The sequence below is a fragment of the Patagioenas fasciata genome, chromosome 3, assembly GCF_037038585.1.
Source record: "Patagioenas fasciata isolate bPatFas1 chromosome 3, bPatFas1.hap1, whole genome shotgun sequence".
In the NCBI taxonomy this organism is placed as follows: Eukaryota; Metazoa; Chordata; class Aves; order Columbiformes; family Columbidae; genus Patagioenas; species Patagioenas fasciata.
The window spans coordinates 92820315-92839703 of record NC_092522.1 but is presented as its reverse complement, the minus strand read 5'-3'; the positions used below and the strand labels follow the sequence as shown (position 1 = coordinate 92839703).

The following is a 19389-nucleotide window of genomic DNA, read 5'->3' as shown; positions in this document are numbered from 1 at the left end:
TGCCAAAAAAAAATTATTATATGGAGTTACAGAAAGCTAGCACACTGGGAACACTGCCTCATTCCACAGTTCATACACTTAACTTGCTGGCTTAAAAAGACTACACAAGTAAATCAGTAAAAACAGTCATGTTTGTGATAAACTGTGTCGTGTAAAACTGCCTATAGATTAAGCTACTGGACCATGAATAAACAACTTTTTGTGACAAATATGCAATCCCAGAAATACAACTCAAATTGCAATCACACTTAATAAGAATACATATTTTCATCCAGATGAAAATAAATGCATGTTCAAGAACAAAATAAAATCTCTTATTAAACAGTTTGCAGAATTTATTAGGTCTTTTTTAATATGCTCAATACTTTATCAAGCTAGTTGCATATAAAGTGATCTCCACCATATACATTACAATTTTTGTGCATTATCTAAAAAAACAAAACAAAACCTCACCAAAAAGTAGTATTTTACAGGTTGCAGTTAACTTTGAATGAACCTAAAAATGAACCCTTCTGTGATTTACTTTAAAACACTAACCTGCACATTGCTTCTAACTGCAATATTTAAATTAGGTTTCACAGCAAGCTCAAACTGCATTTCGATTGGAAGATGTTACTGCCATCCAGCTTTCGAATTTCTACAGTTTACTGTCTTAACACTGCAAAAATTTAAAGCGATGTTTACTCCAAATAAGGAAAAAGTATATGACAATTCCTTCACAACAAAGCCTGCTCAGAATACACATGCCTCAAGAAAATCAGGAACCTCCTCCAGTAAAAGAAATTCTGCCAAATTTGTGAATTAAAAAAAAAAAACAAGACCAAACAAAAAAAATAATAATAATTAAAAAATTAGGTTCTTCTTGATTAATGCTTGGAGCTGCTCATAAAAAGCAAAACCAGCAAGCACAATAGGTAAACTGGTATTGGATATGAGTTAAAGCAGAGAAAACTAGAGAAAAGCAGATTCTACCTGCAACAAGCATTTCCTAATTTAGAACAAACTTTAAAAGGGACTCACATAGATCATTAACCAATGGGTTTTTTGATAGCTTCATAAGATGCTTGTTTACTGGCCAGGCACATACATTGTAAATATACAAAGAATCCAGAGTGCTGAAATTTACGCAGCACTTAAAGGATATAACATAACAGAGGTGGGTAGGACGCAGGAAAAATATTTAACAACTTCTATAAATATATTAAAATCTCAGCAAGAAATATAAGAGCCCATGCACATGAGACAGTAAATTGAAAAAACCATTTAAGACTTCACTTCCCCTTTCAACAGCACTGACACCTGAATTCTGGAAGGTTAACAATTTACAGTATCTTATAACAGCCTTTCTCCACACAATCTGTATGTACTGAATCATACCAACACTACACAGCACATGAACAAGCAGCAGATGCATCAAGGGAACAGGAGCTACATGCATCATGTGGCCTGCCCAGTTAGAGGCAAATATCAGAAAAAGGCAGAGATACAATCAATCTAGCTAATTGTATACCAGTCAAGAGTTAATCCACAGTATGGGAAAGGGGAGCTTTAGATAAAAATTATGTACCCAGCCTCAGAAGTGACAGAAGCAGAGACTGATCTTTCAAAAATTGGGTACATTCTGGACTGGCCTTGATGCACATGCAGTACATTTGTTTTCAGAATGCAAGATTAATTGGGAATGTCTGCACTAGTGTTTCGATTTCCATATTTGTGATGGATAATCAGCAACACAACTCCTAAGAAGAAGCATATGGACCCAACAGTGATATAAGCAATTCCCAGAAAGGGATTTTTGCCTCCCATCCACGAGATGGTGCTTAGGATCATTCTTTTTCGTCCATCAAAACTGTGTACAGGATAATCTGAAAAAAAAATATATAGGAAAACAAGAATCACATTTCCAAATGTAGCTTTATGTGGTCTGGCACATTACGATTTTTGAGTCATTTCACTCAGGTTCCAAATACAAGCTGCTGCCTCTGAATACTGGAAGTGAAAAATGTAGCTATTCCTGTAGGCTAAGACTAACCTGGGAACTGTCAGCTACTCCAAGAAAATTGCCACGTTAGGAGATGTTAACCTTTTTTTAAGGGAAGAGTAAATGCATGATTTTGTGGGGTTTTGACAGCAGTTTCAGTAAAGTGAGAGAAATCTAAATTTTAATTCTTGAATATATTTTAGAACAAGATTTTTCTCAGTGAGTTTATATTCATTCAGTTTTACATGTACTCCCCTCAGTTTTGCAGCAAAGGAAAATACTGCAGTAGCTATTTTAAATTTATCATTAAGTGCTTTTAAATTTTAAGAATTCAGTAACTATGACAACCCTCCTCTTCTAGTCTCCTGCACTTCTAGCTAGTCTTTAGTTTGTCCAAAATAGAATGACAGTCCTTCTCACCTGATCTGCAGTGCTGGCATTTTTCTAACCTCCAAAGTCAGTCTGCCCTTGATTGTCATTACATCCTTAAGTTAAAGTTCTCAAATTTCTAGGCTATCAGCTACCTCTGTTCTTTCCTTTTTCCTATGCTTCTCTCAATTCCTTTATAGCACCCAAGCAATCTGATTTCCCTCTCACTATGAAGCTACTAATTTAATTTTATACACAAATTTGAATAATTGCACAGCAGAGCAGGCTGCTCTGGAGCAAGTCCACAAGTAGAGAGTAATCTGACAACAACATGTGAATCCAAAAAGGACCCAAAGAAGGGCCCAGACTCCTCCTGAATTAATGTTAACTCCTGCACTCATGAAAAGTGTCTCTCCCAGATGATCAATATTCTTCAGTGTCAATGCAATAATTATACATCCATAGGAAAGCACAGGAAGGCAAAGACTTAGTAGTGCATATATTGATGAGTAAAAATGCACACTGCAAATTGGCACATTATCAACCTAAGGGTAAACAAAGTGTGCCTATATATAGTATTTTGCAGAAACCAGAACTTGGCTAACGCTCCCATACACAGACTTCAGCCTCTGTTCTACATGAGGCAGCTAGTGGAGACCACAAGGACCCATAAATGTGAACAAAATGTGTGAGAAAAAAGTGAATGAGACTGACCATACATCTGTGAGAATTCAAGTTAAGTGTACACAGAAGACACTGGCGTCCTCTAAAATTTACCTACTAGGTAAATTCTACACTGAAATCTTCCCTAGGATTAACATCTCCATCATTTCCTCACAAAGGCTTCCTCTAAAGAGGAATTGTTTTTTTAATTGTTTTTTACTGAACTGAATGTTTTCATCATGGTTTAAAAATGGCTTTGTATATGAACTTCAAAATAGCTTAAGAATGGTATGATTAAAACTGCACTTTACACTAAAGAGCATAAGTCTAACCCACTCATTTCATTTATGAAGGTTAAAAACCAGACTGGATTTCACATTCTAACAGCCACACACAATTCTATAAAAACCTGCACAGAAGTACAAGATGGTAGTTATTCCACCCAGTCCTCACTACCAGTCTTCAACCACAGCTCAATACCATCTTTTTTTTTTTTTTAGACATGGTAAGAAAAAAGGCTAGTTCAATTTGAACTTGCACAAGTATATGCCTGCATAATCCAGCTAAGGTCCTTAGCTACTTTCAAAGGTTTTTCAAAGGATACTGTATCCAATATGCAAAGAATATTTTCCAGCCTGCAAGGTAGGCTGTAAATTATTCTTCCTTTCAATGAGACGATACAGCTTGCGAAATGTTGGCAGAGCCGCAGTACGCATCCAAACAATGAAGTCTTCGTTGATAAAGCCATTGTTGTCAGGCTCCGTGTCCAGCATATAGACTGGCTTGGGCCAGTTTACAGGTTTTGTTGTGCCTAGAATGAAACAAAAATAATGAAGTATTTCAAATACAGGACTAAATAGCACACTGGCTCATCAAAATTCATTCTCAGATTACACACAAAAAAAATTACTTCTAAACAATATGGACAGGTTGGCTTGCTATTATTGCAAGACACTAGGCTGTTTAACAACTTTTTATTTTGCAGCTTAATTTGTAGTGCATGTCCATTTATTCTGGACAGCAGTGCCCATTCATTTAAACAAATTTGCCTCCTCTACATATTTATATAGCTAGAAAGTTTTGTCTCAAAACATTACTCTACTCTAGTGAGATAGTTCTTCTGCAGACCTGTGAAGAGTTTAACTACCATTTCCTGGGCCACGAGCAAATAAAATTATGTATGACATTTTAGATGATGCCATATAAATGCTTTTGCTAGTTTTATTAGAAATACAATTCTACACTGTATTAGTATCTGCTTTTCCAAGGGTAGCATCACATTGGTAACACATAATTTGGCTGTGACTAAGCAAGAAATTGACCATCAGGTTAAACCTGAAATTATTAGATACCTTGCATCAACACACCCACACACTGTAGAGCCCTGAGGAAGACAATTTTCAGACATTGGTGGCCAAAGAAAACCTTGATTTACCAAACTGCATTTAACCTAAAAAATGAAATAAATCCAAGCATTATAGCAGTTGTACTGGTTTTGGCTGGGATAGAGTTAAACTTCGTAGTAGCTTGTATCCTGTTATGTTCTGGATTTGTGATGAAAACAGTGTTGATAGCATGCTGATGTTTTAGTTATTGCTGAGCAGTGCTTACACAGCCTCAAGGCCTTTTCTGCTCCTCACGACACCCCACCAGCAAGGAGGTTGGGGGTGCACAAGAAGCTGGGAGTGGACACAGCCGGGACAGCCGACCCCACCTGACCAAAGGGATATTCCACACCATATGAGTCATGCTCAATAATAAAATGGGGCAGGTAGAGGTAAGCACCGGCTGACGCTGCTTGGGCAGTTGGCTTTTCTTTTTTATTTTTTCCTTACAACGTGGTTTTTTAACTATTAAACAGTCTTTATCTCAACCCACAAGCTTTCTCACTTTTATCCTTCCAATTCTCCCCTGCATCCCATTTGGATGGAGCATGGAAGGAGCAGCTGTGTGGTGCTTAGTTAGCAGCTGGGGTTAAACCACAAAAACAGTGCAGCTATTAGGCTTCTCTCAGTATTTAAGGTGAAAAACAAATGTTAAAAAACCAACCAAAAAAAAAACAAGCAAAAACCCCCAAACAAAAACCAGCAACAAGTTAATGATTACAGTAAAGGTAAAACCCAAACACTTTCACGTGAAATTTGCAGCTTTCCTTTTTCAAAGACAACCTTTCTAGATAGCAGAGTAGTCCTTAGGTTGGATTTCTTCAGAGAACCACAGTATTTTTAATTAGCATGTTCACTCAAAGGCTGTCAGTCAGGTAAAACTTACTGGAATCGAAATGTGTTTGAAGTGGTTTGTTCTTAAAATTTCACATATTTCTTTTTTTTTTTTCCTTTACCTTGGAAAAGTGCCGTTAAGTTATTTCCATCTCCTGTAGGATTCCTGAACTTTACATTTTTATCTGTCCACCATGCAATGCCTTTTTTAATCAAAGTAATAGGAGTCACTGTGTCATTATCAATGCGGTATAATTCCAGTGTATCTAAGGAGAAAATCAAATTAGAAAACCAGCTGGAGAAACTTTCATTAGACAGATGATCCTGATAGGCAGTGAAACAATTATCTCCAGGAGAAACAAAACAAAAAACTGGACAAGGCATTTATTAACTGCCTGCCACAATCACAAGCTGTTCTGTAGGAGTTAATGTACATTAGATAGTAGCGTGTTATCCATATATGATATCTATATGTCTACTCCAGAGCAATAACAGCTTTTCACAACAGGTATTTCCATCCTTTGTACACTATCAGATTAAATGAATTTTGATAGCAATTTTGAAAAAAAAAAAAAAAGCAACAGCAGTACAAGATATTTTATTCTGAGCAATGAAAATGTGTTAATTCAAAACAAAAAAAGCCCATGATGTCCTTACTCAGAACAATTTGCAATACAACACAAAACATACACTAAAGCACAAAAACATCTAAGTGATAACTTAAAATTCTGTTACCATACCATTAAACATACTGTTGGCAATAGCTCCACAAGGAGCAATGGGTTTGTCCTCATTTGTGCGGTAAGGCTCACATTCCTTACTTGGGTTCTGACAGAAAGAAAAAAAGCAGATGAATGTGTGCTACTTTATCCAACTAACCTGCTTTTTACTACAATATCTCGATAATGTGTTCATCTTAAATGTACCACAAAGTAATCTTTTTGCAAGTCAGATTATTTACAAATACTTCAGCATTCAATACTAGTTAGCATGGTTGATTTTTCTTTTACAAACAGCAATAAAATCTAAATAAAACATTAAGTCAGAATACCATCACAGTCGTACTAAAAATAAGGCTTTTCTTGGAAGTTATTGGAGCTTTTTCTTTTATCTTTCAATAGAAACAGTTTTCCAACATGAAGGACTCAACCATTCTTCCATTAAAGTGTTTGTTTTTCTTTTGTTTTGTTTTTTTAAGTATGCATCAGTGTTATAGAAAGAGGATAATAAGAAACCAAGTGTAACATAAAATGGCAAAGACTGCAAGAACTCCAACAGCATGTCAAAAATGCAAGCAGAAAAAAAGCTCCACCAAAACCCTGTGTCAGTCATCAGACATAACCTCATGAGACGGTTTCCTTCACAGGTAAAAACGGAGAATCATTCTTGCTGGAGCAAGAACACAACACAATTCGTCATAAAAATTACAAGAAAGATTGGTCTGGCCCTAAACATGACACAGTGGCTCGAACAGAGTACACAATACTGATATTTTCCAGTATCACAGATGTTCAGTATTGAACCAGAGTCAACAAAAAGAGATGCATTTAGCTGCAATATACCAAATAATATTTTAAACTGAAAACAAGAGCTTCAGACTGAATGGATATAGATAGATACTAGTGACTGAAAATAACAAGACAGTTTAAAATTATTCAAATTGGAGAAATGATTGAAATACTGCATTGCTGTGTGCTTAATGAAATGACTAACATGAAATTTTATAGCATTTTACACAGTTATTTTCTGTAAACAAAATAAGAATTCCTTATGGATTGCCTTCTGTTATGCAAAAATTCTAGTACCTCATTACTATTAAACTAAATACTCTGCTATGTGGCAATTTATGCAATCATAAGAAGTTAGTTGCTTATTAATATCCAAGCACGAATACCTACAAGTAGTGAACTGTTATCTCCATTTAGCTGGCTGTCATCTCGAGATTTCACATAACGACGATGGTTTTGATAGAAGTTGGAAAGTCCGTAATACATGAATACATTGCTCTACAAGAAGCAACATGGGGCAAGAGGGCTTTTCATTCACACAAAGAACAGATCAATAAAACATACAAACACAAAAGTTTTAGCTGCTTAAACTCTCCGTTTTTATTCACAGAATAGGAGCCTCAAGCCTGTCCTCACCTGAGTACTGTCCTAACATAAGCTGCCATCCTGAAGTCACAAAGTATCAACATGCAATAAACTATCACAACGATATTCACCAGCACTAATCCCAACATCTATCCTGTCTGATACTAAGCACATAAGCCTCCTTATTTGGCTCCAGTTTGTCAGAAAGCACTTTTCTGGTATTTCCAATTCTTGAATTCTGAGGTTCTCTAAAATCATGCAGGACTAGCAGATCTACTCACCAACTATATGAGAGATACTGTAAATGTAAAGGTGTCAAACACAAGCATGCCATTTAATCTTGTACGTTTCCAGATAAACAGAAGCATTAAAAATCATCTCACTCCTGCTACTGAAAGGCACACAAAAATAAGGTCCAAGTTCATAGGACAACTAGAAATAATTCTTTAAAATAGAAAAGAAAAATTGAAGTGATACAGCTTTCCTATTGGTTATGAAATAAACCATATAAACTGTTCTAATTTCACTTTGCATTCAGGGTAGCATACCTCAAATGAATGTTCCAGTGTAAAATTGATGATGCAAGTACAAGGTGATGTGCTGTCCCAGGACACATTTAAACACTTGTTGCAGGGACTAGAAGGCTCTGTTCCTGTATAGTCAATCTATAACAGAAATTAAAAAAAAAAAAAAAAAAAAGTTATTAATTTACAATGGGAGAGTAAAGAAAATTCATTAATAAGCCAGAGAGTTGAAGTGGCATTTGTTTTGCAGTCTTATTACACCTCAACTCCAAAAGCCCATTCAGGCCTATTTGATGATCTCAAGAGGTCCCTTCTAACCTAAATGATGTTGTGATTCTATCTATATGCTTGACTTCAGCCTCAAACAAATTTAATATTGAGGTGGGCCATTACTGCTGAGGGAAAATGAAACTAAACACCCACCAAAAGACAAACAGCAAATACTCCAGACAACATGATGTTTCCAAACAAACACACACTATATGACAAGCAGATCTGAGCTTTTACATGCTTTCCAGAGAGGCTGAAGTCTAGATATTTAATAAAAAATGTTTGCATTAGAAAATTTGCTTTGCTGATCATTTTTAGTATAGTCATAAAATAAAATAAAAAATTCACTTAATGCCGAAGAACTCTCCTAAAATATACAAGATGAGGACACTAATATTGTTTTGCCAAGCATGGAAAAATACCAGCAGATGGACACAAAAGATGATCAGTGTTGGTCTGCCTAATACAATATTCTCTCTCTTTTAATAACATAGCTCAAAAACAAGCCAGTATTTTAAATTTGTACATACAGGCTACCTGGACAGTATGCATAACATACCCCGAGCAGCCATGAGCTCACCCTATGGCCCAAGCCAACTGAAGTCGCCTCACCACATCAGCTCTCTCTCTCATGTATTGCTTCAGCATGTGAATGGCAGGAAATAACTTGGGCTTAGCAGATGAACTGCAAGCGTAGCAAGAGAAAGCATCCACCTGCCTACAAGCTATGTACTTCTACACTTACTATGAACCTCCTATTTAGCATTTGGACTCAGACTGGTGCAACATACACCAAGTTATGGCACACCATTCAACAGCAGTATCATTTAAACTACAAGACCTACACAGTTTTATGAAAGGCTGCTGCAAATGGTTTGCCCTCATTTATGCTTGTAGTAAAAAGCATTATCAAGAATTAAGAGGGATCTATGATCTGTCTTAATACGTGTATTAAGGTTAACTAAAACAAACATGCAGTTTCAAAGTTTAGGGAACAAAGAAAGCCTATTTTCCTCTGGATCTCCTTCAAGGTCTCTCTTCCTGTGATTTCTTCGATATCTATTAAGCTGCAGCCCTTTCCTCAGCACTTTCATTAGTATCTGCTCTGCTGCCAGATTTCTGACAGATGAGCCCTATACCCAGGTTGAAACAAGTGAGCTCCAGAAGCTATTAGCTAGCGGAGAGAGGATCACATAATCTTTGCTTCCTTCATTGAACGAGATATTGAGTTTATGCTGATCTAGAAATAGCACTACTGCAGCAGTCCTGTTTAGCTACAGCAGACAGACCACCACAGCTCTCAACAAACATCTCATTTGTTCAAGGCTAACCCTGTGGGTTCTTTTTCCTGTTAAAGTAAGCTTAAGCAAAAATTTCCTTTAGAAAGAACTTACACCTCCATATCCTGAGCTAGTTAGTTCTCCAATGTGTGGAAAAGTTTCAGATCAAGGACAAACTCAAATACTCTGAGTTTGCAAAAGATCTAAAGCCTTTAGTTTTAAAAAGATAATCAACTAAATTCTGTGGAGCATGAAATTGATGTATATTGCAACAGAACCATGACTTTGACGACTGCTATCAGCTTCAGTGCTATCCAAAAACTTTCCTGTACAGCAACTATCAATACAAGTGTTTTATTTCTGCATCCACATCTACAGGTCACATTCAACAGAGAGATTTAAAGGGATGGACGTATCTGTGTTCACCTCTTGACAAAGTGACAGAGACAGAGAACTGAAGGACCAACTTTGGGGTCCATGGCAGGAACCTGTCTGACTCACTGCTCTATCCCCAGGATCGACCAGCAGCTGAGCAAGACAAAACCAGACAGAGTGTCCTCCCCAACAACCCTTGATCACTGGATATATACAAGTTACCTATCACCAACAGCTTCCCAGGCTGTTGATGTCTTTCTCAGTTGATTTACACGTCCACAGTATAGAAATAACGTAACTATTGCATATACATGTTCTCGAAACCATTTAGTATTTTGTAGACTTCATACACTGTCACATACTTATCCTGCTCTGCTTGCCCACTTGTATAAAAGGCATCCATAACTCTGGTCCTCTTTGCTATCCCTCTCTGTAGGTTTTATTAAGTTCTGTATAATTTCTGAGATAGAGCTACCAAAGCTGCACACAACACTGCAGATGTATGCAACAGTAATCTATTTTCTTTCAGTTCTTTATTCCTAGTCATGACTTGAAGCCTATCTGGCTTTTTAACTATGATTATGCTTTTCACAGCAGCAGTCAGAGCACAAAGATCTCTTTCCTACACAATGGTTTGGATATTCCACAATTTTTATCATATATTAATATGGTCTGTCAATGCTTCTTATCCATTCAAAAATATAAATAAAAATAAAATCAGTAAACACAGAACCCTCTCACTCTTTAGTAACAGGGCCAAAAGACACATTTACACAGTCAATTCTCATTTTCTACTCAACTGAACTATTTTCACAATAGACACAAGATAAATGGCTGTTTACATCCTTTGAAACAGCAAGAAAATTCTAGAGAAAAACCAACACAAAACTCCCTGTAATTCTAGTACACTTAAGCTGTTGGAAATCTTCCACATTTGGATTCAAGAGAGCTTATAAAGGAAATCAATGGAAAAGCTACATTTTGCTGCTCAGTCTTTGCACCTGTACAAGAACAGCACAGTTCACAGAGATACTAATGGCTGCAATATCTAGTTCCAGGCAAGGGTGATTTGAACTGTACATTAGTATGTATTTCAGGGCCATAAATTATACATACTACTCAATTACAATACACTAAGTTTACAGGCAGATATATATATATATGCACACACACACTTAATAAGTATGCTATTGTCTAGGAGGTAGGTGTAAATAACTACCTCTGCTTCCTTTCCCGATTACATTTTTAAAAGAGCTTAGTCACTGTACCCAACTTCTAGATGTCTTGTCTCCCAGAGCTAATTTTACAGCTATTGGTAAATAACATTTGGAGGTTACTAACAAAAGCCAACATACTAAGCAGGGACGTATCTCAGCTAAGCATATGGGTGATAGCAGTGTGCGAAACTGCATCCCTCACTGGTGTTCAAAGCATAAATGGTAGGCCATGAAATGCTTCATCTACGTGTTGTTGCTGCAGTTGTACAGTTTGATTTAAACCTTTTTTTTTCAAAATTCAGCTGTCTTTAGAATTATAAACTCACTCACAGAAGTTCTACATTATAACACTTGATAAAACAAGCATGAGGACCAGAGAACAGAACTCAAGTTTCCTCATTCTTACCTGCATAACTGGACTGTCTGATCATACTCTCAGAATTCAAGAACTCTGTCCCTCACAAAAATCTAATGATCTCACATGTGAGAGCTTCACAAAGGGTGGATGGTACAAGAGCGAACCCACACAGTAAAATAAACAAATAAAACCCTTTCCAATCTTGAAATTAGAAAGGGTGGAAAGGCCAGCACCTACCGACTGGCTTCCAAATATAAATGGCTGTTTCTGTTTTATATATGCAATATGACTGTGTAGGGGAGCATCAGTTACTCTCCCAGCTCACCTATGGATTTTCGTACTACATGTCAGGTGGGAACAGCTAGTTTTTGGCTCCTATTGGAGCTTATCAGGCGTACACGATTGAGCTGGTAAGCAACAATAGTATATAAAATTCTGTATATGCATCCAGCAGCAATACAGGCACAAGAAGTCGCTTACATATTCGAACTCATGAAACTCTGATGCACGTCCTGTCCCTATAGATCAACACAGATCCAGTTGTAATGAAAAAACGAGATACATTTATCCAATCATATTTACCTTACAATCATTATTATCTAGGATTCTGTATTACTTTACTATGGAAATCGCTATTTTAAATCCAACTGTCAAAAAATCAAAGTTAGCAAAGATGTTTTTTTACTTTTCTCTCCCTGTTGGAAACACGTGATTGTATTTACCTTAAATATGACTATAATATGACAATTTAAAAGTCTGTGTGCCCATGACAATTTGGCAATGTTCTCTGTGGCACTCGTGTCAATTTCCAGATGTTCTGTCTGCCCTCAAACCTTGACAGAAGAAGCAATTGCTTTTCAAAAATATGCTTACATATAACCTGAATTTTAGTTCTTAACATAAGAGGAAGGTAAACCTTAAGTTGGTTTTATTATAACATTGTTTGCATTTTAGCAGAAATATGAAAATATAACACCATTCGTTGTCTGCATCAGGATTTCTTTAACCGGGCTTCAATGCCACATTGCTGCCACTAGCCAAACCACTGTCTTAAACACTACTTATATGAAAGTGACAGCTTAGTCTGATAACTAGAATAATTTGATCCATAACACATTAGAATTCAAAAATTCTCCAATACAGCAATTCAACAAAAAATGACGCTTTTTTTTCCTACAATCAATCTTGGTCGCATTAGCTCACTGAAATCAATCATAGCTGACAACTTGCCTTTCAAGGTTATCCCTGAGCCCTTTAGGTTGTTTCACAGAATTACAGAATGTTAGGGATTGGAAGGGACCTCAAAAGATCAGCTAGTCCAATCCCCGTTTCCTCACAACACAAAGTAAGCATTAGCAAATGGACCTGACTGTGATATATATAGTTTACTTTTCAGCTGATGCTTAGCAACTTTTTACAACAGTGGTGTGGTTAATTATCAGATGTAAATGACTCAGTTTTTGTAAGTGTAATTAGAAAAAGCCACACTCTTCCATCTTTGTTTCTAAGTTTAGCTGGGACACCCTGATCTTGCATAGAGCATCTAAAACATTAAATCATTGTTGCACATAAGAATTATAATACAGAGTTTTGTCTTGAAACTACAATTACTTTAGAACATTTAGAGATTTATAACACATTGTCACAAACTGTCACAGAATGTTAGGAACTGGAAGGGACCTTGAAAGTTCATGTAGTCCAATCCCCCTGCTGGAGCAGGAACACCTAGATGAGATTACACAGGAAGGTGTCCAGGCAGGTTTTGAATGTCTCCAGAGAAGGAGACTCCACAACCTCCCTGGGCAGCCTGTTCCAGTGCTCCATCACCCTTGCTGTGAAGAAGTTTCTTCTCATATTTAAGTGGAACCTCCTGTGTTTCAGTTTGTATCCACTGCGCCATGTCTATCATTGGTTGTCACCAAGAAGAACCTGGCTTCATCCTCCTGACACTCACCCTTTGCACATTAATAAACATATAAAATATTATTGAGGTCACCCTATCCCAGAAGTGATGCACGTATTTTCTGTACTACCAAGAACAAAACTTCCATTGGGCTGTGCTGATCAACTAAAAAACACTGGCATTAACTTCCCTGGCAGTTCGCTCAGGAGCACCGGCAAAGCTGACAAGAGGATACAATCTACACGGAGAATACTCTGTAAGCTCAACCCCAACTCAGGGTAACGGATGGGTGGTTCGTTAAAGAGCACAAACGTTAAACTGCACTGGAGCAGCCAGGACGAGGTGCCCGTTCACCACGGCACCCACGTACGCCGCTCCCCCCCATCGAGCGCGGGCAGGAAGAGCCGGCGGCGGGTTTCGCAAGGAGGAGCAGCCGCCCACGGGCAGGCGGTACCAACACCGCTGGACCGGCCCGGCGCCCCCCGAACGGCCTCTGGGGGTCTCCAAACGGCCGCCGCGCCCGGACACACGGCCGGGCCTCGACACCCGCCGGCGGGAGGAGCCCGTGTGTCCCCCGCCCACGCACCTCGTACTCGCGGATGTTGTTGGAGGTGACGAAGATGCCAATGCCGATGGGGATGAAGATGAGGCCAATGATAAAGAAGGCCGGCAGCACCGTGCCCGCCGTCAGGATGGGCTGCCAGGCCGGTAGCCGCTGCTGCTTGAACGCCGTGTTGTCGGGCTTGCGGGTCTTCACGGCCCCGCCGCTGCCGCCGCCCACCGCCCCACCGCCCGGCACCCCGACGCCGCCCGAGGGGTGTCCGTCCGCCTCATCCTTGGCGCTGTAGTTCACCGCCATTGTGCCTCCCCGGCCCGGCCCGCTGCCACCGGCGCGGCCGGCGACACAGCGAGCCCCGCGTCACCTGCCCCTCCCTCCCGGCACGTGACTGAGGCCGCCGCGCCTGCGCAGTCGGCCGCGGCTAGAGGGAGGTGGCGGGCGCGCGGCTGATGACGCACATAGCCACACCCAACCGCCTCCGGTGGCGAGCACTGCCGCAACCATACTGCGCATGCGTAGAAATGGCGGAGCCCCGGCGCCGGGGACTCTGAGCTGCGCCTGCGCGCTTCGAGGCTGCCCGCCGGCCTGAGGCGGGGTTAGGGAGCGCATGCGCAGTGCGGCCCGGCGCGCCCCGGGCAGGAGGGTAGGGGCGTGGTTACCCCCCTGCGCTCAGCGCGGCGCTGACGGGCAGCGGGTGCCAGTGAGGGGCCGTGGCTCCGAAGCCTGCCCCGCTGCCACGCGCCGTGGGCGGAAGCACCGCGTCACTTTCTGTCTCACTCGCCCTCTTCCCGCGGCGCAAGTCCCGCTGGGGCGGTCGTGTCCCGGCCGGCATACACACCCCTTCCCGAGGGGGCGGCCTGGCCCAGCCCTCTGTGCCGCGGCAGAGTCCTTTCCACAAAGCCTTGCCGCTGCTGCGGGGCTCTGGCTCCCTGTTCTGCAGACCCGGAGGCCGGCTTGGTCCGCGACCTCCACCTCTGAGCAGAGAACCCCGGGGCTGTGGCCCTGTCAACCCCGCTCAGTGCTTCAGGAGGACCCCTCCCAGCACACCTCGTCTTCCCACTGCCTCAGACCGTGGCTGCTGGATAAAAGCATCCGTTGGATTACAAATGGAGAAGATAACTCGCCCTTCCTGCTCTCATGAAAAGGAACAGCATCAGTGCTGCTGCGAAGATGTAATAACATAGGTCAACCAATGATAGGACAAGGGGCAATGGGTACAAACTGGAACACAGGAGGTTCCACTTAAATATGAGAAGAAACAACTTCTCAGTAAGGGTGACAGAGCACTGGAACAGGTTGCCCAGGGAGGTTGCGGAGTCTCCTCTGGAGACATTCAAAACCTAGCTGGACACCTTCCTGCGTAACCTCCTCTAGGTGTTCCTGCTCCGGCGGAGGGTTTGGACTAGATGATCTTTCAAGGTCCCTTCCAATCCCTAACTTTCTGTGATTTCTCAGCGAAGCTGAAAGAGCTTTAATGAAGCTATTAATACAAACCGTCACTTTTGGGAGTTGTTTTCCGCTGTATTCCTGCTCTGTTGTCAGGAACTGTGTGGGACTGTGCTGTCAGAGTTGTTCCTTTTTATTCCCCTTAGGAGCTAATCCAGTTTCTATTCTCTAAATAGTCACCTTGTGAAAAGCAGTGTGGTGATGTGTATTTGTATCCCAGAATACTTGCTTTATTGAGCTTTCCTCAAACCGATGCAACAATGTCCATATTTCTCACTGTATTGGCACTTCTACATTAAAGTTAGTTTTGTGAGGACAGTATTGTCCTTCCTATGTAGAGTGTAGCCAAAATCCACTTTCGTGCAAGTATTTATGTATTTGCTTGATTCTTAGGAAAAAAATAATTAAAACTATTTAATTAAATAATTTTAGAAGCATGTAATCCAGTGTAAGACTTTTCAGCTGCCTGTGGAACAGTTTCCCTAAAATAAATGTTTTTCAGTTCTCTGAACAATCCAAAGTATTAATAAAGACCACTGGGGGGAGCAAATGACCTGTGCAAATGTGGTCTCTGTGGCTGCAGACCAACCCCTCTTAGCAGACAGTATAGGAAATAGGGACACTTAAGCATGAAAATTTTAATAATTAATTTGGTGCCTAAATGTATAGGGTTCAACAATTACTTGTAATCCTTGCAGCATCTGTGCTAAAACTACATTTTTAATTTATCCTTTCCATTATCTTGTGGGCCTTACTTTTTGCCATCATTCCCCCTAGCTAAGCCCCTTATCCCTTTTGTCACCCTTTTCTTTATTAGCTTTTGTTTTCAATTACCAGCTTCAGCTCAAGTAATTTTTAGTCCCACAGCCTCACAGTGAGGTGCAGCCTAGGATCCCAAGGGAATGAGGCTGCTTAGAAACCTGTGCTGTGAGGTGGCAAGACATTTCTCCAGTAGCAGGCTAACTGAGGGGCAACACTGGGAAGCTGGGAACCTCATGCTGCCAGGTATGAGAGAACTGACAAGAAAGGGCATGTTCAATTTGTGGGGGAAACTGCTCTGCAGTGGTTAAGCTGGGCACGGGCTCTGTCAGCTGTTGGGGAACAGCCACAGTAGTGATGCTGTGGGCCATGGTAGTGGATCACTGATGTAGTACTGTCATTTGTGTGAAATGGGCAGGAGAACAGCATGCTGCTTCGTAGAGGATCTTGCAGAGGGGCACTCAGTCAAGCAAACACAGGTGGATGTGAAAGTTTTCTTTCAAAAAGAGGAGACATCTCACCCAGAGGGCCAGACTAAATCCAGCCCAGGAAAACCTCAAACTATGACCAATGGAGACTTGAAAGAGCCCCAGAACTTTCATGTGCTGATCTGCTCCATTTGTATCAAATGGCATGCTAATATAACCATAGCTGCAAAAACCCCGGATAAATGGACATGTGGAAAAAGAAGAGAACAGAAGAACTTCCTCATTTCCACCGCAGTGGAATCAGATGCTGTCTGATTTTGAACTGGGCAAATTTAACACGGTGTGGTATGGTCTACATCCTTGTAGCCAAGTCCTGATGCGAGGATCAGTACTGCTGACCAGATCTTGAGAAAGCAACAACTGAAGCAAGGTGTCCAAACAAATCTCTGCTTGCCATTCTGCAGGATGGGAAACAGAAAAACTATTTAACATACCATACAGACCAGATCCACTATTATTAGCCAGTTACAGCTCTCACTTTTCAACTACTTGTGTCTAAAGCTGTGTGTTTGTTTACAAGCTCAGCCTACACATGCACTTTGCACTGTAACAACTAGGTTAATTAGAAGCATGAGTTTTCTTTTTATCAAAATAATTATATCCTCAGTAGCGTAACTAGATGCAATCATAGGGTATATCTTTCATTCTTTATAGAAATAAAGAATATCAGCATAAATACTTCAATATATTTGCTTTCCTTTTTGACCAGTAAGCTAAGGTCTTGGTTGGATATTATTTCACAGTTTTACGCTACAGCAAACTCAATTATATCACGGCAGGGGCAAACAACAAATTTCATGTTCATGAAGTTTTACAATGAGGTGCTGTGTGATGCAGTGCACTTCACATTGGTTTGTGTTAAGTTATAAGACAAATAGGTATAGAAAAAAGAAAGGAAGAAAAATACATATTGAAACATAAATTTATAATTTTCCTTTTTGAATACGTGGAATGGCAAACTGATTTATTAGGCATTCACCTAGTAATGAATGCTACACCGATGTATTACGTAGTCAAGGCCTCAGTATGTTACATTTTTAAGGTAAGGAGGGAGCAAATATGTATCAGACTACCTAAAAATAAATCATAAAAATACCAAAAAATAATTTGAATACTGAAGCCTGATTTCAGAGGTCTAAAATGAGCCTTAAAAATGTAAAAAAATTAATCTATTTTCCTTAATCCAAAAGACGGCCAATCAGCATTTACTTGTTAATTGTATTCCATGAAGCCCTCAAAATTATCTTCTTCTGGCACTTACCCTATCCTATTGTACACTTATTTCTAGGAAAGATGTAAATAATAAATACTTCAAAAAAGAAATAAAATATTATGTGATTGAAACCCCTAATATTTAGAACAAGTGACACAAATAAAATGCATTAACTGCCAAATAGAGTATGTAAGGGAGCAAATATACATAACTTAAAGCATTAAATATGAAGTTTTCAACTTAAATGTTACTGTTCAGAAGAAGAAATAAAACCCAGCCATTCATATTAAGAGGTGGAGCAGTCAGGGCAGTAACCTTAATTTTATATCTTGTTTTCTACACTGGAGATGGGCACTAAACTACAAAATGGGCAGTTTTCTGTCTTCTTTGGTGTAATTATGTTTCACAATGAGGCAAAAGGAAAACTCACTGGCTGTAGAGAGATTTTGTCTAGAAATCAAAGCGGTTTTTTTAACAGATCGAAATATCATATTTCATTGCCTATAATTATACTAACACAGGTCTTTCCGCCCTCTTCAGATAGTAAGAGATCTTGAAGAGAAAAGTAGATCTTTCACTGGCTTTCAGTTGCTTAAAAGCTACTGATATCTATAGCCCAAGGTAGTGTCTACATTGTCCAATTCTGAAAGCACTTGTAGAAATTAATCGCATCTTTAGTCTCTATTAATAGATTTCTTCCTGAGTGTCCCCCAAGTACAGGCTAATTATGTGGCTAATGCACTTTCTTTACTTATTTTAGATTAGAATCCAAATTAGGTAATGTACAAAAATTGACCAGGAGCACAAATACATCAAAGATTAAATACAACATTTGCACACATGAGCTTCACCCTCCAGGCATTTCTATGAAATACTTAAGCTCCTTACCAGATGTCAGATCAGAATTTATTATTCTACCTGCATAAACCAACATCAGTAACGAAACAGTGTATATCACCATGGAGTTTTATGAGTAGTGTCACCAGTCTCCTACTCCTAAGTGCTACAGTTAATAAAAAACATTTTAAAGTCTAAATTATTTCAAATACACCACAACTGTATTTATGCTTTAAACAAACCTTTATTTTGTAAAGCTTAAAAACTTAATGTATTTGTGAAACCATAAATGTTTATATATTTGTTTAGGAATCATAAACCAAAAGGGGACAACTTATACATACACTCGTACTGAATTGGCTTTTTATTAAAATCTAGGCAAGGAAACATATTTTCTGCTTTGATTTGGACCTTTTAAATCTAGACTCAACTTCAGAATAAGATTTTACCTATGTCTTACTCATATTTAAAAGATGAAGTTTATTTCAGGTGTATCACTGTTGCTTTCAAATGGTTGCCAATATCATTCCAGATGAGCTCAATGTAATTCTTAACATGGGTAGGTTTTGATTCCCAAGTAGTGCTTTGAAAATAGAAGATGTGGGTCATCACAATGTTCATTCTATAGCACAGTTAAATTGAAATGTGGCACATGCTAAACTTTATTCACCTCAGCTGTATTACTCTCTGAAAGCCGGAAATTGAATTGGAATTCTTGATAACCTAAAGTATGATCTAGAGACACAACTACATAGTCTGCCATAAAAAGGAAAAAAAAAAAAAAAAGACAAACCACCAACCAACCAACAACAACAAAACAACAAACAACAACAAA

General features: G+C 39.4%; 1 protein-coding gene across 2 annotated transcripts; it reads right to left on the bottom strand.

The window, feature by feature from the left end:
- Nucleotides 1-1473: 1473 nt before the first annotated feature.
- TMEM30A (transmembrane protein 30A) lies at nt 1474-14207 on the bottom strand. 2 transcript variants are annotated; one of them, XM_065833970.2, is made up of 7 exons: nt 13839-14206; nt 7874-7990; nt 7131-7238; nt 5973-6060; nt 5355-5498; nt 3618-3824; nt 1474-1865 (listed from the first exon to the last, which is right to left on the bottom strand). In XM_065833970.2, the coding sequence occupies exons 1-7, from the start codon at nt 14109-14111 to the stop codon at nt 1672-1674; spliced, it is 1131 nt and encodes a 376-aa protein (XP_065690042.1). In that variant the 5' UTR covers nt 14112-14206; the 3' UTR covers nt 1474-1671. The 2 variants fall into 2 exon arrangements, with proteins under 2 accessions (XP_065690042.1, XP_071662967.1); XM_071806866.1 differs by lacking the exon at nt 7131-7238 and having other exon boundaries at nt 13839-14207.
- Nucleotides 14208-19389: the final 5182 nt, after the last annotated feature.

Coding starts and splice junctions, on each gene's coding strand:
- TMEM30A (XM_065833970.2), bottom strand. CDS start 14,111: ATGGCGGTGAACTACAGCGCCAAGGATGAGGCGGACGGACACCCCTCG. Junction 5,499..5,972: donor TGCCAACAGTATGTTTAATG/GTATGGTAACAG, acceptor TTTTCTCCTTAG/ATACACTGGAATTATACCGC. Junction 1,866..3,617: donor TTCTTTGCATATTGGATACA/GTATCCTTTGAA, acceptor TTTTTTTTTCAG/ATTATCCTGTACACAGTTTT.